The sequence below is a fragment of the Etheostoma cragini genome, chromosome 6 (genome assembly GCF_013103735.1).
Source record: "Etheostoma cragini isolate CJK2018 chromosome 6, CSU_Ecrag_1.0, whole genome shotgun sequence".
NCBI lineage: Eukaryota > Metazoa > Chordata > Actinopteri > Perciformes > Percidae > Etheostoma > Etheostoma cragini.
In genome coordinates, this window is record NC_048412.1 from 9,421,305 (window position 1) to 9,444,008 (window position 22,704).

A 22,704-nucleotide genomic window follows, 5' to 3' on the forward strand; every position below is an offset into this window, starting at 1 on the left:
TTGGAAAAAGGCTGCAATGAAACAAAGAGTGAAAAATTTAAAGGGGTCTGAATACTTTCCGTACCCACTGTACATGAGCACACGCTCATTATCAACTTATCCTGTCCTCATTCAAAGATCTCACTTTAAATCACTTAACAATCCAGACTGGAGGAATTACTCACCTCAAAAGGGCCTAATTTAAAAAGGGTGTTGTAGGACCCTTTCTCTGGGGCTAAGGGCCATTGTGACTAACACAACAACACAAAATGTGTTGCCCAATTGGTTTGAGTTGTCCTATAGTTACATTCCCACTTTAATGTGGCTGGGATGACTGGGTGGGTAATTATGTGGGTTATATGAGAGTAGCAGGAGTTTTATTTTTGAACAGTGCTGTCCCTTTTAACACTAACTTGGAGAGAGGAGATGTGTGATGCTACACCGTCAGGAAGTGTGATTTCCAACATTGCATTGTACTGTATGACACATTATGTCATGTGTGTCACATAGTACCAGGGAGCACAGCAACATCATATGATGGACACACTATTACAACAAAGCATAACTGTTTCTACAGCAACAACGTTTTACCCTCCTTAAGGTATCAGGTTTGTACACAATAGAACTCAGAGGCCTTTCACAATGCAAAACAGTCTAATGCAAATATATTTTCCCATCCTCACATATCCCAGGCAGTGTGCTGTATGGCTGCTGGACACAGTTGGCTATGCTTTAGTCAATGATATCTCCCATCATTCTCATCCATTATTAAATATGTTGCTCTATTCCAGCCAGACCAGGTCCAATGACAGAATGTCATGAATACATGACACTGAGGAGCTTCACAGAATCATTTTGTTAGACTAAATAAGGGCACCTCAACATATTTATTCAAATATCCTATTTTTGAATTTTATTTTTCCCCAAAGGGTTTCCAACCGCATCTCTCTATAAACCCATCAAATGTCAAACAATACCCATCAGGTGCTAGAGAGATTCTACTACAACAAGAGTCTACACTAATCATCTGCTGCCATCCTCTGAGGCTGTGCTTAGGCATAACAATCCTGTGAGCTAAATGCTAACGTCAGCACACTAACATGCTGCTTTTTAGCAAGTATAATGTTTAGCATGCTCACCATTTTAGTTTAGCATGTTACCATGCAGACCTTTTGCTAAAAAGCACCAACATTCCTTAGTTTTACAAGCATTTAGTCATGATACAGACACACAGACCTGAGCATGCAAAACATCATATCCATACACAGAACCATCTCTCATGGGTGAGCACAGTGTTACCAAGGAAACAAACTGGCGTGACAACAACCAGAAAACACATATGTGTATGTGCACTGCACACACAAATGCATTTGCTATCTGGCCTATAATGAGATTGTATACTTGATAGCACAGGGTGCAGCCTGTTTACGTAAGTGTGTGTGTGTGTGTTTGTTATATTCCATAACAGAGTTAGATCAATAAGGGGTACAACTGAAATTAATTGAAGCTTATATGCCAATGGAGAGCCTTGATAATTACAGTAGAAATTTCACGTCTACTTGTTGCTGTGTGAAGATAACACGCAGGCTAAGAAGAAAGCAGGAACCCTGTAAATGTATGTACTAATTTACTACATTGATCCACTTTGGTCATGAATGGCCGGTAATAGAAAAGTCAACTGTTACCTAGATTGCATTTAGTAAAAGGACATGTAACTTAATACTGTAATGTGATCTGGATATTTCTTGGAGTTTTATACGGCGAGCAAGTAACTTCAGATATTTTCTCTTTTGCCCCTCGGGGAGGTTTTCACAGAGACTGCTTTTATTTCTGGTGCTGGCTACAGAAAACAAAATGCAAAGAAGTGGCAATTGTTACATTTTATTGTTGGTCAGGCCAAAATGTTGATTTATAAAAGCAGAAAAAACGAAATAGTAGATGTGTCCAGACAAGAGCTGACAAAAATGTGCGTGTCTCTGGTAAAAGCCAGAGTGAGAGTGGACTTCAGATTCCACTCTCTGATGAAGGACATGCAGGAGTTTTAAGACCTGTGGTGTTTCTCCACCGCATTTTTCTGGTAAATAACAGAAAGGATTTTAAAAATCAGATCTCTTGCTCTCACTCTCTCTTGCTCTAGGAGGATGAGGAGAGGAGAAATCAGATTTTTAGTCATAGACACCGGTTCCCATCTAGACCACAACAGGTACAGTATACATTGGTTCATCCTTATTAATAGATGCGTCTGGTGACTCAGAGTTCTGAGTTGAAATGTAATTAAAGCTCAATAAGGACCTATTAGCAGGCTCCTGGTTTTTTTGTCCGTGTGCACTGCAGCAGGCGGGCTGGGGGTGATGGAGCCAGACGTCTGGAGTTCTGGCTCCATCAGCACCCCCCCTGTGTTGCCACTGGGACACAGACAACACACAACACACAGGTTCAAGGACAACAAACACACACCAAGACAACAGACAGAGTCCTTGTCATTCTATTCAACATCCCAAAAGTAGCGTGTGTGGAACTATTAAAATGCAATGTGCTAGTATGAATCATTGAGTGCCATTTCCTCATATAGCACAAGTTGAAATTTATCTTAATTGCCAATGAAAGCATGTTTCTGCCACAGTAACTTCACTGTCTCATGCACAGACCCAAATACAGAAAATGAAACAAAGTGACCAATCACAGTTTTTAAAAAAATTAACTTCGATGCAGAAAAGTTTGCTTTAGCAGTTTACTTTTAGTTGACCAGGTCACTGAAGAGTCCTCTGTTGTACCTGCATGAGCCCAGACCTTTAGTTTATGTACACATCTCTCTGTCTCTCAGCTCTCTCTAACCATGCTGTGTTAATCAACCCTAAAAACCAAATTACCATTTAGGAATCAGTGTGCCTTTTTAACAAGCTGGAACTTGGCACTGAAGTGACTGCTGAAATAAAGAGCCAAGCCCATGTTTGAACATTCAACGTTTGCAATTGGACCTCGCAGTGCTGAGACCAACACTAACATTAGGGACTGCACCTGCAGGACAAAGCCACAGTCCACAAAATACCATCTTAAGGGTTACACATGTATCAAATGAGCCCCTTTAGAATCCACATAACTTCAGAACAAAGGAATTATAACTGAAGAATCCCGCTACAAATGCGCCGATACACTAAACAAGCTAGCACACAGACTAGCAAGAACCAAGGAGAAGAGCACCACAGAGAGGATGCCCTCGGTTCCAAAGAAGTCTACCTTCACGCAGAACCTGTCGCTCTTCATCCATCTCTTCCTCCTCCTGCTCTGTGCTTCCATGATTGGGGAGACAGACATACTCCTCTTCTTCTTCCTCCTCCTCCTCTTCCTGCACCAAGCTTTCTTGACAAACATATTCGTGGTCCTCCTCTGGCTGGTAGGAGTACTCCAGCTCGTCCTCAGTGCCAGCAGCTGTGAGCAGTGCCATCCTCCAGTCTGGCACGAAGGCTACCCACTAAACCACAAAGGCTGCAAGTGCCACGCCATGGCTCCTACCTGTGCTGTGTGCATTAGCGGGTGTTTTTTAATCTTTAAATAAGTACCTTATCTGTGTATGCCTAGATGTTAAAGTACACGTCTAACAAAGTGTTTGTTCCAAAGCCGACAATAGATGTGTATACAGTATGTCTCTCTAAACACTCCATTGTACATAACTGGCAACTGTCTGTCAAGTACCAAGAGAAAGTACCAAGAGTAATGTCTGCTGAGGGAGTTTCCAATAGTGGGTGTATCATTTGTCTCCTGAGGCTCTGCAAGACAACCAGATAACCTGACTCCTCCCCGTCTCCTCGGTGACTGGTCAGTGAATGGCCTACTCTACTTTTACACAGACAGGGGGGGTGGACACAGACACATACTGTATAGACAAGGCTGTCCATCAGCTTTTTAAAGTTATAAAACTAGGTTTAAATAGATTTAACACATCAGATGAGAGCATTTAAAGTAATCTGTAATATGTATCTTAATCCCTGTAATCCTCATTCTATCAAACGTTTTCCACTTAAAAAAGGTTGAAAGGTTCAGGCTCACACCAACAGATGAGACACTTGTTTCTCAGGTAGACATCAAATCCAATTCAAAAGGAAGTCTTTTAACAACTCACCCTTGTGTGAAACTAAGTTGGTACAGTCCAGATCAGCCTCTATGGTGACAAAAGGGCAGAGCAAACATTACTAGACCTGCACCTCTTTCCAGGGCGTGCCAGTCACGGTGAATTCTTTATAGGTGGATGTTTTTACGCATATTTAACCTCTGACCGGTGTCATCAAGTGACCTACATGGAAGTCTTAACATCGGACACACATCTATAAAATGGACAGTTCAAACATTTTCCCACCCCCATCACTCTTAATGTATAATTATGTGAAACAAAAAGAAACAATATTGTTTTCTTTTTAATTAGAGAAATATACAGTACACATGCAACTACAGCCATAAACTGTGTGCCCTGTGTTCACTATGGACTGCACAGACAGGCTGAGAGCTATGATCCAGCGCTGATTTCACCTATTACATTCACTTTATTGCTAAAGTGGAAACGGAAGTGGATGTTCGGATTGACTTTTCAGTTTTATACAATCAGAAGCACCCAGTTGCAAACGGCAAGAGCCGTAGTGTAAAGTCCGGACAGATGGGCCCAGAGTTTTCCCAGAGCTTGCTTGCTTGCTGCTAAACTGTGTCATCTAATGAGCTAACCATTTGGCCTAACTGTGAATAGAAAAATGACTAAAATGAAGTCCACTCAGTGATTTATCACCATCAACATCTCGGGACACTAGGAATATATCACAATTTAAAAAACTATTTCCCTGAAACCGGACCAAAAAGACTGTTACTCACTACAGTAAATGCACTGACTAGACTATATAGCACCTTCAATAATGGTTAATGGACAGAAAGGGGTCCAATACCAAACATGTCTCTAGAAGCCTGTCCACCTATTGGCAAACTTTAAAAAGTCATGGATTGGAACCATTTTTGTAAAAGTTTCACAAACACCAACGTGTTAAGTTATGCATTTATTTTGATAGACTTCCTTGTGGCACGATGAGCTGAACTCAAATTCTAACCTTTATCACATCATTCAAAGGATTTAGTTGAGGCCGAGTGGTTAAACGTCAACAGAATGTTTGAGGTTGGATATTGCTCAATGAAAAACAACATAGGCATCCATCCTGCCTGCCCGGCTGGTCCTGCTGTGAGTCAGCTGCTGCCAAAGAGTATATGGGCGCAGGCTCGACCGGGTGAGGCCCTCCTAAAAGTTATCATTTGAGAAATAATTACCATAATATCCTTAATGTTTGTTGTAACAAATAGAGAACCACTGTATATACTGTACTGTCAATGTCGCATGTCCATCTGAGCTGAGCTATATAACCCAGAAGACCCGGCCCTTCATAGAGGAATATAGGCCGCATCAAAGCAGCCAGATTGTCTGCTCATTTGTCACTGCTCGTGTTATAATTACTGTAATTGGTCTAGAAAACTGAGCCAGCTCAGTACCCTCCTGCATGCTTGAGTAACTCCACTCAAAAGGTCCTATGGATACCACGCTGCCGACAACAAAGCCGCCCCGGACAAACACCGCTCAGTGCTTCGGAGCAGTGTTTTCCCTTTCCCATTGCTATTCTGGTCACATTCACTCTTTACACTCCACTTGTTTTTCCGTTTTTTTTCCTTTCATATGCTCTTCTGCTTTTAACCCAATTCGTTTTTTATGTCACTGTGGACTTGCTTTGTACAGTACTTGGGAAGAAAAATTACTAAATTCGACAAGGAATTTATATGAACTACATTTTAGACAGTTACATGTATGACCCTGTTCAAATCAAGAAATACAAAAGAAGATCGTCTGATATGGCTCAAGCTCTCTAACTTGGGTCCTCCTAGATTTCCTACTCACTTTTTTTTTGGGCACAAACCGTAGCAACATACTACTACGATCTGTCCTACTTTAGTTAACATTCCACTCCCACACTTCCAAACTCAAATAATTCTTCCAGTGACACGTTTGGGCTTAGGTTTGGACTCTAAAAGTAAATGGCAAAGCCAAGTGACAAAGGGGAGACAATTGCATTATGAACGCTATTACCTATTTAGACTTGGAAACAATTTATTTGCAGTGTTTCTTAAACCAAATTAAAAGGCTGGGACAAATGTTTTGTTTGTTGCCTATAATTATCCCCCACCCTCTCACATCCCCTCTGGAAGAATAGTTTGTCCTCTTTTTCAGCACCAGCACTATCCGGGTTGCCCTCCATCTGTCCAGCCATTTGTTTTGAAGGCTGCTAAAAGTGAAAAGGAATATTTGGCAGACTTCTATCGACAGGGTGGCTTAGAGTAGCATGCAAATCATCGGGCTAAATATAAGCCAACCTACTTTCACATCCCTCCCTTAGATTTCCCAGAATAACACCAAACCAGCTGCTTTTTAATTCTGCCTCTACACTCCGCAAGAAGATTTATCAGAGAAATTGCCTTATTTGATCATACTTTTACAGTTGTAAAATTGATTTTCAGTGTGTAGCAGGAAACCGTCAAATGACCAAAGCCTTGAAATCAAACCAGGGTTAGCTGCCACGGCTAAATAATATTGCAGACGTTTAAACTGCACAGCTAACATAGGGGAGGGTGCTGAGCTCAACGGTTATGTAACAATCTCTACAGAGCATCCCTGACACAAATGCATAATATAGTGCCTATAACAACTAATATATCACATTTACTCCTTTAATGCATCAAACCTTAACATTACATGCACAGATTAACCACAATATACTATTGTTTTTCATAATTTCATTTCCCAATTCACAAAAAAGGCACCTGCGTCCAAATGGAAAGCAATTATTGTTGGTCATAGCTGTATTGGGTAAATGGATTACATAGAACATTAGGACATGGGCGATAACCAAGCTGACTCACACAGACCACGGTAGAAAGAAAGAGAGAGGTAAAACCTGAGGCAGTGCCCCCAGGATGCTAATAAACCAACCACTGCTATGACCTGCTGTGAGTCACATATCAGGCCGGGCACCATTAGTCCTCCACATGTCAACACCGTTTCAGTCTCATGTTACCTGGCTCTCTCTCCACTGTTTGCTTGTTTGTGTGCGTGTGAATCTGTAGAATAATGATCCACACAAGGTAAAAAAAACTGCTGCTGCAAGACAAAGAAAATCAATGCACCTGAGTATGTTAGAAATTTGACATTTTACAGTTTTTGCCGCCATCTTTTATTCATTACAGCAAGATATGAATAAAAGATGGCGGCAAAACTATATATATATATATATATATATATATATACATATATATTTATATATATATATAGCCTAAGTAGCCTAATGAAATAGTATTTAAATGTTTACAGGTTGCTTAGGTTTGACAAATGTCCTAATGTGGAGATCGTTTCAATGTTGTTCCTTTCTCTCAGCTGCTTTGTGACCCAGTTAGTTTACCAGCTGCCTATATCTTCATTACCTATTTCTTCTCACGATAAACTGTGTTTGCCACCTGTGACTTCCATGGCCCAATCCCAAAGTGAGCCCTGAGGACTAAGGACCTAAGACTCAGACTTGATTTATCTCAGGTGCAAAGGGAGAGAGTATGTGAACTCAGATAGGTAGAAATGGGATTGGGACGGTACTTCACAAGACCACATGTTACCTTGGCGACGTTTAATAACAAAGACACTTCATTTTAAGTTTGTTGCTTTCCACATGGCCAAGGCACAGGAGATGGCTAGCTGATATCAAATGTTTCAACTTCTTGTTTTACAAGCAGGACAACAGGTCCGTTCTGTTCCTGGTTGAGTCCGCTTTGAACTGTGGGTAATTCCCTTTGGTGAAGTCTACATCGATGCAGACTCACAGAAAGGACTTGCGTCCTTTGATTTGACATTGGGACAACCCTAAGCCCTTATGAATTTCACGAGAATGCACACCAAAGTCTGTGAGTCTGGACTTTGGGATTAGGCTCATGAGTCTCTCTAGGCCAGCTGGTATCTCTCTCTCTCTCTCTCTTTTTAACCAGCTGTGGTAAACACATAGCTGACATCAGCAAAAGCTACCTTCTCATCCTGATTCCAATCCAGCAAAGTGGAACCACATCATGCCCAGTCCCACTTCCTACACTTCCACCCACAGCCAGTTATATATTGTAAACTACTCCGGGGGCCTATTTTAGAAGGCACACTGATTCAGCTAGCCGCCACAGGCCACCTGGTACAACACCTACTGCATCCAGCCTCTGCCAGCTGTAGCTACAGCAGTGATGCTGCTGTGTGTTATAACTGTAAATTCTGCCTTGATATTTCCTTGTGTCATAATTACCAGTCCACAAGGTCACATTCCCTGGGTTATCTTAGATAGAAACTAGCAGACAGAAATCAGTTTAAGCTGACTTTACTTGGGGTTAAGTTGAAGGCATAGCATCTTTTTTTTTTATTGAAGTACCCTATAATCCACGTTTTCTATTATGTTGGAAGATAAACGTCTCCCTATTCACCAAGCCTGTTTAATAATAACCGATTTAGCTTAATCCTGCCACCGCTCTTCATTTTAACCTCCGTCTGTGAGTCAGCAGAGGACACGTTATAAAACCTGGCCAGTGCTTATCAAACAACGTTACATATACACATTGCATTATCATGCCTTGTTTGGTTGGTCCATTTGTATACAGTATACCACAGCGGTTACACAAAAGCCATCCCTGTTGTATGCATTACGACATGTTACATAATTCAAGTACTTTATAGTATGTATGAAATCAACCTCTTACCATGTCTAAAAAGCCAGTAACATCAGTGATGTTAGTAGTTTGAGGCAACTCTTCAAGTACTAGATGTCACTGCATAAAACTGTAGCAGACTGTCGTCTTACCATCAGTACACTCTTCATAGTACCAGTCCAGTTCGAAGTAGTCTGCCTTGACAAACCTCTGGCCTCTGGTCCGGCCTCGTCTGTTCATCCTCACTGCTCTGACAGACAGCTGTATTGTTTCCAGTGTCCCAGCATACTCGGGTGTATCATCTCTGGCAAACCCAATGGCCCAGCATGCTTTGAGACATGCCAGTTGTCACTGGGGTCTTACTAGTAACTGATCTGTAAGTGTCTGTTACTCAGTGTTGGTCAGTCAGAGTCCGGATCTGCTATCCCAGCATGCTTAGCAGTTGCCAGCTGGCACACAGTCATTATGGGTGACAGTCTGCCCACTCTCATCATATGTCCTGTCTTTCCCACACTCATTTACAGCTAACTGTCAGCGTATTATGCTCCATATTTGTTGTGCTGGTGCCATTTCTGCATGTCATCCCATAAAACAGTGACTTGCGTCATCAGTTGTGAGTGGAAAAAAAAACTCACTTTATTGTCCTTTTATCCATTGTAAATTCTTTACCGTTTCAGCACATGTAACTAATGGAATTTGACATTGTCCGTCTGTGCTGCCTCTGTGTCCTTTGGCGGCTGTCTTCTTTCTATTCTGTCCATTAGTTTTCCTTAGTTCCAAAGCTTCAGCAAACCAATCAGCCAGATTCTATCCACTCAGGTCTCCATCCATTTATAGCTTCCTGTCAATTCATCTTCCCGTGCTCCTGTCTGTCTGTCCTCGGGCCGAGTCTTTCTGAGGTCATAACTGAACAGTTGTCTTCTGTTTTGAAACATTCCTTGCTCGGTGACAGCACTAACTCTACACATGCACTACCGCATCTCTAACAATGACTCAATAAGCACAGAGATACAGAGAGTGAGAGGGAGCCAGCAGCAGCAGCAGTCACGGGTTCTGCAGCAGAAATGATGATAGTCATGACACAGTGGGGTGGGTGGGTTTACAGGATGCCTGCAGCCAATCAGTGAGAGCAGTTTCACTAGCTGGCTCCCGCCCTCCATTGGTATTAAAGTATCGCCCCCTCCTCTCCTCTACTTTGTCCTTCTGTGAGGTTGCTATAGCAACAGGCTCAGACTCCAAGGCCCGACGCTGAGCGGCGTAGCATGTATAAGCATTTAGCAGGAAAGCAGTGCGGTGTTGGCAGAGGCGACGTGGCGAACCCAAAATGAATAATCACAATGGGCATTTAAGGGTTTGTCATTTTAGCGGGGGAGATAAAATAAGCTCATGCAGTGCATGGGAGACAGAACCACCATGTGTCATCAGGGAAAAAGGTAAATGAAAACCATTTCACTGAAAAAATGAGCAGAATTCAATATCATCCAGCTTCATGGTGATAACAGAGTTCTGTTATCACCCCCGATGCATGTTATGGAAAGATTAGGTATACAAATACACACTAATACTTGATGAAAGAAGCTAACAGGCTAAAGGCCACAACCAATAGCTATCAGACTTAAATGTCCCATGAACATGGTGCTCTTTAGATGCTTTTATATAGACCTTGGTTGTCTCGAATACCATCTCTGAAGTGTCTTTCCCAAAATCCAGCCATGGTGCAGAATTACAGCCACTAGAGCCAGTCCCACATGAGCTTTCCTTAGGATGTGCCTTTTCTGAGTGTGTAGCTTTTGAGGAAGAGGGGGGGCTTGACCAACTGCCACTTTGCTTGTTTTTAAGCCATGATGTAAGCCATCTGAGCTTTCATTTTCTCAAAGGCCGAGCAGGATACCAGGGGCTCGGTTTACACCTATCAACATTTCTAGCCACTGGGGGGCCGTAGTCAGCCTGTAGGAACTCATTAATGTTAAAAATCCTCATAAAGTGAAATTATAAGGCCATGGGACCTTTAAGGCAGACTCAAAAACTGATGCTAACTGGGAGCAAGTTGCTTTAATAATGTGACTTATGATGTGTTAACACACAACCCCTGCTACTAAAGTGACTTGCATACTGTTTAATGCTAATGGGCCAAAGGGAACATGCCCCATGCCCCAGTGTTTAGATTTCAGATAGCATGCCGGCATTCCAGAAGCAAAATAAACGTGACACACAACAGCGTCAGCTAGTGTGCACAAGTGTTGTCCCGCCGTGCCCGCTGTCCCTTTTACACAGACATAAATTCAGCTCTTGTTACTAGCTCCGCTGCCGGCTTAACAACTCTGTCCTCCCTTTCCATTTCCCTACCTTTTATACAGAAGAGGAACGGCACAACATTCTGGCCTTGAACAAGCTGTGTGGAAGGGGATAATAAGACAACCTGCCACCTGCATGTCTCTTTAGTGGTGTAACTGTGTGCACATTACCGTGTTAATTAATAATGTGGTTACATAATTTAGCCAAGAGGAGTTCCAGATAAAGATAATGTTAGACAGGACAATTAGTAGGATACATATATGCATGAATGCTATCGTTTAGTGTATATGGCGGTTTTAAGATGGTTTGATATAGTATTTTATATCAAGAGACTTCTACACAGCGCAAGTGAAACACAGCTCCAGGATGAAACCAATATGACGTGTCCCTCCTCATTCATGGCCCTTAGGGTGTTGATACCCGGCCATCTGTTTGAGGCAATAATGAGAAGCAACATGCCTCAAGGATGAGGAAAGAATGAAATGGGAAAGTATGTGGAGAATACAGTTGATACTAAAGCAAAAATGCAATGTTGAATATTTAGGAAAACACTTTGTAGAATGTCTCACACTGTTTCTTATGTAACATGACCTTGTCATTGTCTCTAGCCTGTCTTGCTGTGATAAACGTCCAGGACATAGTGACCCTGTCAACATGGGGAAACAAAGTGAAGTTGCAGTTCTCAGTTAAGCCCATTTGTAAAGACGCTTAAACTATTTATAGACAGTTTTTTTTTTTAACCTAAGTTACTTTTCAAGTGAACATGAATTAGAACTGAATTATTGAACACTTTGCGTAGCCCTTGGTATTTGCACACGTGTTCTTTGTGAGCTCGTGTTTGTGTTTATTTGCTTCTAATTGTGTGCACAAGTATGTGGTTTACAGCGGGCGTAGCTGTCAATGACATGGCAGCTCTTAGTTTGATAAGACGAGTGCAGACACGTGCAGAACAGTGGCGCGGAGTGCAAGCAAAACATTAACCGACAGAGAGAGAGAGAGATGCATGTTTGTTGTGGCAACCATGGTCAGCTGTCGCGCCAACACTGGTGGGCAGATCTCTCTCTCTCTCTCTCTCTCTCTCTCTCTCTCGATATCTCTCTCTCTCTCTCTGTAAATAAATCTGAAATCTCTCACCTCTCAATCTTAAATCCTCACCGTCACTCGCCACAATAACCTAATAAACCTAGAGATCAACTCTTCTGCCCTTAGTGTTTGACAGACATTTGGTGTTAAAAGTATTAACTTAGCAACTTCAGGAACATCTCAGGAAACAATAACACTGGTATCTTGATAATTTGCAAAGAGGGCAGTAATACTAAACATGACGAGTCGATTTGTCTGATGTGGATGCACAAAACACAGATGCTGTATTAGAAGATCTTATTATTCAACAAATCAACATATTTATAAGGACGTTGGACACTGTATTTGTACACTACACCATGTAAAAACAACAGTGTATGATACACTTACAGAAGTATTTGAGGGTCTCCTCTATCTGTTCAGTAGTCAGGTCGAGGGAAGAGTTGGGGTCCACCAGTGGCGTGTGCAGCCAATCATCTTGCTCGTAGCCGAAGATGGTGTCGGCCCTCAGCTTGTAGACCGGCAGCTGTTCCTCCAATAAGCTGATAATCTCAAGCTCCGGCAAATCAGTACTGTTACACACATCTGCACAGAGAGAAAGAAAGACACTCTATTTGCTCTTTTCTTTGACAATACACCATCATATCTTGATAAACAAAAAGGTAATATTGTCTTCAGCAGAACGTCAAAATGTCATCTCTGGGTATTTGTAACAATTTCTCTCCCCATTTATAATCCATCCCAACAAGACATTTCATTAGTCCATTAGAGCTGAAAGTATAGGATGCCCTCTAGTGGGAAAGTGAGAAACTAACCCACTACTCCTTGCCTCAATTGTGCAGCACTCAAAAATGGAGACCAACTAAATATCAGGTTCATTTGTGTCAGTTTGCATCTATAGTTAAATGAATCCAATGCTTACTTGGATTGGGGTTGTACAGTTCATCCCCTTTGGTTGTGTTATTGCAACAAATGAAAATAGAATCCTGTGTGAAGGAATACTATTTCGTCCCATATTTTCAGATAAGTTCTAAGCTACAAAGTAAATGTACAATTTCCAGTAATCTAACAAATGGATTTTGCTACTTTATTTTACTCCGTATTGGGTAATTCACTAATAGACTTGCAAATATTTACACCTCACAAAAAGTCATCTTTGACATGGCAACTAAACCGGTCTACAAAAACTCTGCTTCTCCTTAAAATGTCAACAGCAGCCTTTTACTGAAAGCCAGCAAGTCAACCATAGAGCCACATTTGTGTGCTGCTGTGGAAAACTAGTCTTACCTAAGCTTTTAGCTATGTGCCTCTCTGTTCACATATCAGTTTAGTGTGCTAAAGGGACATCCAGTTAGGACTCTAATAAAGTACACATTCTCTCTTTTCCCACACAGAATTAAGGTTTGGTTGTGTTTTGTGTTGAATGAGAATTAACATACAGTAAAAGTAATGTCCTTTGTTTCCCCGTCTCCCTCTATTTCTGTTGCTCTACAGTGTGGTTTGTCTGTCTGTCTGTCTGTATCTCCTAACAATGCTGTCTCTTACAGTTGCTAATCCAGACTGAATGACTGACTGTGCTGAACACACACACACACACACACACACACACACAAAACAGCTGGGGAAATCATTCAGCAAGCACAGCCAATAAGGTTTCAACACAGTAGTGTTGCATTGCAATTCCTACAAATGCAACTACAGTAATAAGGGACATTTAAGTTTTTGAAAATTTGTGCCAGAATAGTGTTATGATTCTCGGAAAAACATTCTTATTGTCTTTGGCTAATTGTACATTTGGTTTAGATCTTTTTACATGATCACTTTTACTAGAAAATGTAGCAGTACCGCGGCATAGCCACATTTGATCTTTATTCATCAGCTGTGTAACAATGAATTCAGTGGTGCCTTTTAGATATCACCACTAAATTTTAAATCCCAAAGCTTTACCCCATGAAACTAAATCCACACCATTATGAAGATAAGTCAGATCTCTATTCCAAATAAGTGCCCCTGTGAGGCCAAGAGCCATATTTAGTTTAATGTAAACACTCTGGATTCAAATCATTAAATTTGACAGACCACAACCCTAAAAAGGACCCAAATAATAATTTGCCCAAACCTGAAACTGATGGCAATGTTGCTGGTAAGAATCTTAAAATTTCTTTTTTTCACCGATATGAAATATGACCAATGCATTTCAGCTCCTAAAATGAGTACAGATAGGACGTGGAGGAGGATTATTATAGCACTAACCCGTGCTGTGTGTGCTGACAAAAGGTCAATGGAGACAGCAAAACGTGTGTGTGGGTGTACGTACGTTTCTCTTTTTGTCAAATCAATTGAGGCACCTTGTATGCATTTTTCACTTATCTAGTTTTCATTTAGTCCGAGATTATTTTCACAGTTTTTAAATGGAAACTCTGTTGCTCAATAAGTAAACAAGAACTGTTAAAAAGGAAACAGACTGGTGTACGTTCTGTTGACTTGTGTTCTCCTTTGAGACAATGAACTGTATCACACGATATCTTTCAATGACTGCATGGAAAGAGCCATGCAGGGACAACTTTACATCTAGTAGGAGAGTAGTAACACTTGTTTTTCCATTCTAAATACTGAAATAATATATTAAAGGAACACCTTGTAGAAAATTTTTCATTTTAGATTTAGGATCTTTGAACAAAGCTGATACTTGACCAAGAGAAGTTTGAGTTTCAGCCAAATTATCAGAGAAGAACACAACCTGCGGGGTCATGCCAACATTAGCGGCAACTAGAAAGTTCAAGTTCAAGTTTAAGAATAGGCCTCTGTCGAGCTGAGCAATAAACAAGCTAACATGTGCAGAGGACACACACAAGTGTCAAAATCAAGATCAGGTCATTCTGTAGTCCATACATTAGAAAGTAGGGTTGCAATGGTATGAGAAGTACTGCAACTCAACAGTATTGAGTATTGCGATTTTCTTCCTGTCCTTTAACAAAAAGTTAAATAACGCACTTCTAGAGACAATACAGACATTTCTGAAAAAATGACTTTCTAAGAAGTATGCACATCCCATTAGTCACTAAGTCTGACATTTATTTTATTTGTAAAGAAACAGATTTGATTTAGTTGCCGTCGGTAACTACCGCATAAACAGAAAATATATTTAGGTCGATCATTGGTTTAAAAAAAAAGGGAAAAAAATATCACGATACATGCCATTTTCCATTCCCTCCCAACCCCACTAATGATTACACAGATTCAAAACCCTGCAGAATTTGATCAACAAAACAATAACACAAAAAAGTTTCAGTGTTAAGTTCTAACTTGTTTATTGCCTTACTAACCACTGCCCCACACATGGACCAACACTGCACGTATCCTATAAGTAAGTGTAGTATCAGTGGACTGAAATCCAAAATAAGGTCACCCGAGAGAGGAAGGGTACACAAGCACATGGGCTAGTAGTAGAAGACGAGTTGAATCCTAGTGCAGTGCCTCTTATGTCCAACATGGCTGCCTCCTGTAAACTCTTCCATTGTGCAGTGCTACTTGTGGCCAAGAGATGGCTAAGTTGACCTTTGTACAATACATTTCATACAAACTTTTAACCTTTAAAAATATTATATTGAACTTACAATGTAAAGTTTGAAGTGTTATATTCTTCATACTTTTAAACAGACAATTATCTTAAAAACAACATCTAAAAGGCAAATCCCTGAAGCTCCCTGAACTATACAAGTCCAAACAGCTGATTCCCAGATGGGCAGGAAGACAGACGGAGAGAACTAATCAAACAAAGAGGGATAGAGAAACAGAAACCGCGAGAGAAGCGGTTCTTTCTCTATCTATCCAGTTACTGGTCCAACTCAAACTTGACTAGAGACCAGCCAAAACTGGCAGAAACCCATGCTGTGCACAGCGTACTCACTCATGGTGCCTGAAGCCCGACAACCACCAACTCTGCCGCCCTCCAATCACATTTTCCGATGGACCAGGAGAGTGCAAGGTCGCAAGGAATACCACGGAGAGGGGAGAGAGAGAGAGAGAGGGAGGGGGAAAGGGTTGGGAGTATGAGAGATAGGGAGAAGAGGGTGCTAAAAGTTTTAGAGGACGGCACTGGTTGTGAAAGACACAGAGAAAGACAGAGGGGAAACGGGGGGGGGGGGGGGGGGGGGGGGGGGGGGGGGGGGGGGGGGGGGGTGAGTGAAGAGGAGAGGAGACCTGAGCCAAACGGGTTCGTCATGCCTGACATGCCAATGACGATATCCTCATGGACCGCCCTGTGGCTGGTTCTCCCCCTCTCGCTCTCTTTCTCACTCTGTCAGCAAACAAACCCAGCTGGACTCTTCCTTCCAGCTGTAACTAAACACACACTCTGTTTCTCTCTCTCTTACTTTATCTTCCTATCCATCAGGCAGGCCTGGAGCCGTTTGAACTGTTTTAGCGTTTTTCTGTCTAGCTGCTCCAGCAGAAAGTTGCACTATGTTAGACTTTTACATGGAGAGACACAGACCTGATGAACAAAACTATGTGATTAAGGAGCGAGAATGCTGTGCATGCATTCTTAACTACCAGAGCAACGGGTCATGAAACAGAAGTACAGCAGTAGAACTGCCAAAAACCCACTCAGTGTTTTACATGTAATCCTTCAGATCCCTGCGTGTATCTGAATGGCGCCTGATACGAGAAAGTGTGTTCCTCATCTTTTAGACTACACTAATCAGTTTCTAATCACTAGTTAATGAACTTCCTGTTGGTTCGAGCCATTTGGGTGTAGTAGTTAGGACGTAAAAAAGGAAGTAGGGCATTTATGATTGAACAGTTTTATTTTTAATAATCAAAAATAAAATCAAGAAAAACTCTAATGAAAAGTTACTCTCCTGAGTTATTCAGGTATTAGATGGGATTTCTAATACTTACTTAATAGATCAATAACGGTCCAAAAACATTTTTGGACCGTTTGAATTTAGCACTGCAAGCCTATACATGGGAAAGAGCAGGTACATGCTACTTTCTAGACACTCGTGGTAGCTTTCATGACAGAAGTTAATAAAAGGAATGGCTTGACTATAAAGTATGATCCATACCTTGAACCAATTTTCCTACTGGACACATTCAACCTATTACTTCAATGCTGTTTTCACGGAGCTGCAGCATAACCCTGTCCAGAATTAGACTGGGCTACAGTTGAAAGCTGCCACTGGTCACAGAGGGTAAGCACATGCAATACAGGAGAGTACGTCAACATGGTCAAATATCACTGGCTGGCTGCAAGATCTGTGTGGGAGGCTATACCAAGGTGTTCACATGTCACTAACCCTGTAAATCTCTGTTCAATACGTGGTAGCTTGTATAAAAATAGTACAATGAAAATCTGTTCTCCTCAGTAGTGTGCATAAAAGGTTAAATTAATGGAATCATAAAACAGAAATAAAAGCTAAATACACTATTGGTCAAAAGTTTGGGATCACTTACAAATTTCCATTCCACTATAGACAAAATACCCAAGTGGGGAGTTGATCTTTAATGCAATATCTACATTGCCCATTGTCAGCAAAAATTCATACAATGTTACAAAGGCACATTCTGTTTAATAATCTGATTTCATTTTTAAAAACTAACTGAGAAAACATTGGACCCTTTTGCCTTTATGTAAGCACATAATGTAATCGGGAAACTGCTGCCCTGGTTACAAAAACAAATGCAACTGATCTCAGCTGGGATTCTGTTTATAATGGAGTGCAATGGAAATTTCTAAGTGACCACAAACTTTTGACCGGTAGTTTATATGCAAAAAAAAACCTTTCAAAATATACAAGACAAGTGAGGCAAGATTACCTTAGAAACGGTGATGGTGGTTAGGCAACAGCATAAAGGGTTGTTTGTGAAAAAACGGCAATGTGTGCAATGAATAAGGGTCTAGAAGTCGTTAAGTGTAATAACCCTATCTGATAATCCTAGTGGAAGGGCAGTGGCACCAGTCCAGTTGCAGATGGAAAGGTGTCTGGTCAGTGATCTGGCCTGCCAGCCGCTAGAGTCTACTGACACATGCTCAAGATATGGTCATGTGTTGGTTTAGTCAATCAACAGTAAAGAGGAACATGGTTTTTGAGCAACGTTAACCATTTGACCTTTGATCTTAAATCAGTTCCACATTCAGATTTTTCTGGATTCAAATATAAGCTGGTGTTTGTGACTGGTTCTTGAACATTGTGCAGGGTTTTTGAGCAATATGCAAGATGGACATTAAGTGTGGAGAAATCACTATAAATACAAACTAGAGGAATATCAGAGAGAGATGCAGTTTTAGTCAAGTCCTTTTTATTCCTACCCTCATCCAATGGTTTGAGCTTACCGTAAGTAAAAGTAACTTAAAACTGAGTAACAAGTTGCAATAACAAGCTCCTGCTGTGTAAAATAAGAGAGCTACAAAGAGCTGGAAACAATCCAGTAAAGAGGCATAGAAAGGTTTGTGTTAACTAATGCAGTTCAGCCTTTTCTGTCTAGTATGGAGCCAGCAGTCTCCTTACTGTCAGTTCTACTTCATGTACAAAAACATTGTATCCATGACAACACTGCATGTGATGGACCCCAAGTTCATTCAAAATTGTACAAAATGACTACACTTCTCTAATAAAGTCAACAACCCTTACAGACAGATTGCAAAAGCTCACAAGTTAATTTCTCTACACACCACTGGGTCAACACCATTTCAATCTCATGTTACCTGGCTCTGTTTCGTGTGTGTGTGTGTGTGTGTGTGTGTGTGTGTGTGTTCTGCTCAACACATTACAGCACAATGGATGTTTCTTGCATGCCGTGATTTGATCAGATTTAGAAAGCGGTCAGCAATTTGGCTTCTACTCCGATTCACCACTTACGTAACTTTGCCTCTGTTCTCAAGCTCTGTCCTCTGTCTGCCTGGTTGCTCTTGACTTCCCTCTCCTCACCAAGCATCCCATAATTTCAGTTACTCAACCCTTTACATCACTGCTGGCTGGTTACCGTGGAGAATTTAACCTCCCGCCCAGGATCTGCCCAATGCCAGTGAGCTATTCTAGTCAGCTCTTTGTGTTCATTCCTCTAGACTTATAAATTATACCCGCATACACACTTCCACCAACTTTCTCTCTCAGCGAGGAAGTATTCATCTAGTGAGTTCAGCAGGGAGAAGTGACAGACAGAAAAGGATTAAAAGAGACAGAAAGAAAGAAATGGACAAGAAAGAACTTGAAATTCAACAGATTATAATGGACATACTCCTATGATATCAGCAGATGGCAGCACTGTCCCAACCTGCTGCCCTGCTGTTGAAGGACTTACTGATAAGGACACATGACTACACTAGATATTACACCATGCCATTTCATCATCTGATTTTGCCAGAACACAATTGTTTCACTGTTGGTTGTTACACTGACATGTTACCAACCTGTTTCTGTTTAGTTCGTCTTACTTTTAATTCAAGGATAGAATCAAGAAGTGACTTCTCGGTTTCTTTGATACCACCAGATCTTTACAGATCAGAACACTTCCATAGACTACTACATTAAAAACAGAGATTAAAGACAAACAACGTTAACCTGGAATCTCAAAGTTTCAGTACTAAATAAAGAGTAAAAGGAGGCAGTGACTGAGACATAAAGATATTCTTCTCCCAGGTTTATACATGCAGTAGCTAAATATTCTTCAACACTGACGACTGGTAGCTTACACATAAATGCAACACAAAAAACAAGCTAATACACTCACTGCTAAATTTCTCTGACATTTGACACAGCCAATGTACATGTCCACACGCGTCACTATGGATGTGCTAAACTAAAACTTAAAAAAAGAACAGAAAACTTGCTCTGGTTATCCTCAAATAGTTGAACAGACATTTGCCTCTAGTTGTGACTGGTTATCTATCTGTATGTGAAAGCCCTGTGAGAGACTCTCCAGATCCAGAGTGTATCCTGGCTCTTGCCCAATATCTAGAGCAGGCTTCAGCCCTGTACCGCCATTTGAAAAGATACGCTGGTTTGGAAGCCCAAAAGATGGACTTATGAACAGTAGAGCCAACCTTCTGAGTCTTCAATGATTTCTTAATGGCTCGCTGTGTGGCTGTTGCGGGGTAGAGGAAGAAGGGACTTTTTTAAGTTATACAAGGAACTGAGGTCATTGTGAAGGGTGGGAGGGTGTGTGCTACTGGAAACTGCAGCATGGGCCTTTTCTCTTTGTTTGTGTGTGTAACAAACTGCCAAAGTCTCTTCACTAATCAACTGACTCTTAGTCTGGTGCTGTACAAGTGCTTGCTTACTCTTATGGCCTTGTTGAAGTGACTTTTGGCCAGGTTATATCAGTCTCTCTTTCCCATTCTTTACTGTTCCTACGGGTCCTTAACCCACTATGAAATAGAGGTTTAGCACTGCTGCACGTTGTTTCACCTCAAGAGACAACATTGTGAGCTTGACTTATCACTTAGTGCAATGGTCTTACATTATAGTACTACCGCCTGGGGCAATCTAGACTGTTACATGATTAGCTCTGCATGAAAAATGAAAATCAGAATCAATATCCATTAATCTTTTATCACTTCAGTTGTTAAAAATTGTGCCAGATACTTGGGCTAGACAGGCTTACTCAGGCTGCAGAGAGAAATGAGATGGGCCACAACATGGCTAAACTGTGACCACTGGAGACATTATTGTCCCTCTGCTCCCTTGGAGAGAAGGATCAGTGGTGAGAGGGAAAAAAAGAAGGGGCGATGAGTGAAGGGGTTGACAGAGACAGCCCACTGCTCCTCTCAAATGCTGGCTTAAAGACAGAGCTGAGGTCCCCTGGAGCTGCTTCACTGACAGGATGTGACATTAGAAACAGGGTCACAGAGTGGGACAGTTTCTCACAGCTCCACATGCCTCACTCTCACCAGACCATCAGAGATTTGTGAGCTGTAACCCTACATAACCCTATTTTACCGACTCAGACAATGCAACCAGGTGAATGTTTAATAAAGGAATTATATATTTATGCATCTAGTGCTGCTTCAACACTGCCAAATGGATTCCAGTAAGTTTTGTCTACCTGGTTGTAATGTATGCATGCAACATTACCAGTAATGGTCTCTGCATCTCGGTAGGAGGCCGTGGACTCCTGGAGGTCAGCAGGCAGACTTGCTTCACTGAAACACTCCTCCTCCTCCTGCTCTTCCTCCTCCTCCTCGCTGGCCAACTGGAGCCCTGAATCGTGGGGCCGCGCTTTGGGTTGGAAAGACTGTTTAGGGGGCGGGGCAGTGGAGCAGGTATAGGGAGGCGACGTCTTCGGGTCCAGCTTGGCGCTGAGTGGTTACTGATTTAAAACATTACCAGCCAAGGACAAAAAAAAAAGCCATGGGTTGGAGCGGACAAAACTGGTCAGGATGTCTCGAGCACAGAACAGACGAAGTCTGAGAACCAGAACGACACACGTGGACCTACAGAGGTTATTCACTGCATAGCTGAAAGAGAAAGGGGAGAGACAGGAAAAAAACTTAATGTGCATTCTTTTTTAAGTCACAAGTTAGATGCAAAATGATACAAACATCCTACAGCATGATTCTTAATAACAGTATAAAAATAAGCATAGTGTATTATAATCTTGGGTTTAAACTCTTTCATCAGTTTATCGTGATCAAACATGTTCTTATGTACATCCCATCCAATAACACAGAAATGGTAGAAGTATTAATGTTTTACTGTGTTGTACAGGTGCTCCTTAGTCACTCTTAACTTGCATTTCTCCTAGCACATGAGCATCAAATGGATGCAGTAGATGTAATGAAGCACATGATTTCCTACCAGATCATATAGACACAGTAGACAGTATGACTGTAAAGAGACTCGTGTTACACTGGAATACTAGTGTATTAGAGAATTGGTTTTGCTGAATGATGACATGGCAGGACACTACATTAACAACACTGTATATGAGTGAGACTTTGCTATCGATGAAAAGAACAAACCATAAGCAATTACAGTGAGCAACAGTGTAAAAGGAAGAGGAAAGAAGTACAACACAACCATATCACCCAGCAGGCTAGCGGCCCAACATTGAAGAGGAACTTGAATTTGTTTCTATTAATAGTCAACTCTTCAAAAACACACACAACCCTCAAGACAAGCAGCTTGATACACCTGAACTCACTCTCTATCATCACTAAAAACACAGCTGTGGTCTTTCGGTCTTCTCTCTGCTACTTTCTGCGTACCATCTTTCTTTCTCCTCTTCCTATCAACACCCTTCTTTCTTTTTCCCACCCAGCCTTCTCTCCGACATATTGAGGCAGATCCTTGTGGCTTGTGGGGAAGTAGAATTTAGGTCACACAGTTTCCATTATTTAGGAGTGAAGGACATCCAAACACTGTTGCTAATGACAACAAACCATACAGTCACTGACTGCTGAACATACTGTATGACAGGCTGTAATGACATATCGGGCAATAGTCTGTCTAATTACTGAAACAAAAGTCCTAAAGGGGGTACTGGGCTGAAAAGTTAGACAGGGATTTGAAACTATAAATCAGACTGCAAATGTAACACCCCAGACCCTATTCAGGATCCCAGGAGGTGACTAATAAATACGAAGGGTCTTTGCAGCTT

The 22,704-nt window shown here is 41.4% G+C and overlaps 1 protein-coding gene across 8 annotated transcripts in view; it reads right to left on the reverse strand.

Annotated features, from left to right (window-relative positions):
- trak1a (trafficking protein, kinesin binding 1a) overlaps positions 1 to 22,704 on the reverse strand; it is a 46,959-nt gene that overhangs the window by 18,196 nt on the left and 6,059 nt on the right. For 3 of the 8 annotated variants that reach the window (XR_004656937.1, XM_034873725.1, XM_034873731.1), the window contains exon 1: positions 3,217 to 3,678. Coding sequence is in view for 4 of the 8 variants with exons in the window: in XM_034873725.1 (XP_034729616.1) it covers positions 3,217 to 3,424 (208 nt within the window). In the remaining 4 variants the exon portion in view is untranslated. Of the gene's footprint in view, positions 1 to 3,216; positions 3,679 to 8,775; positions 9,797 to 12,492; positions 12,688 to 16,012; positions 16,232 to 21,179; positions 21,563 to 22,704 lie in introns of those variants that run through there. The other 5 variants (XM_034873728.1, XM_034873726.1, XM_034873729.1 and 2 more) reach the window with 5 other exon arrangements.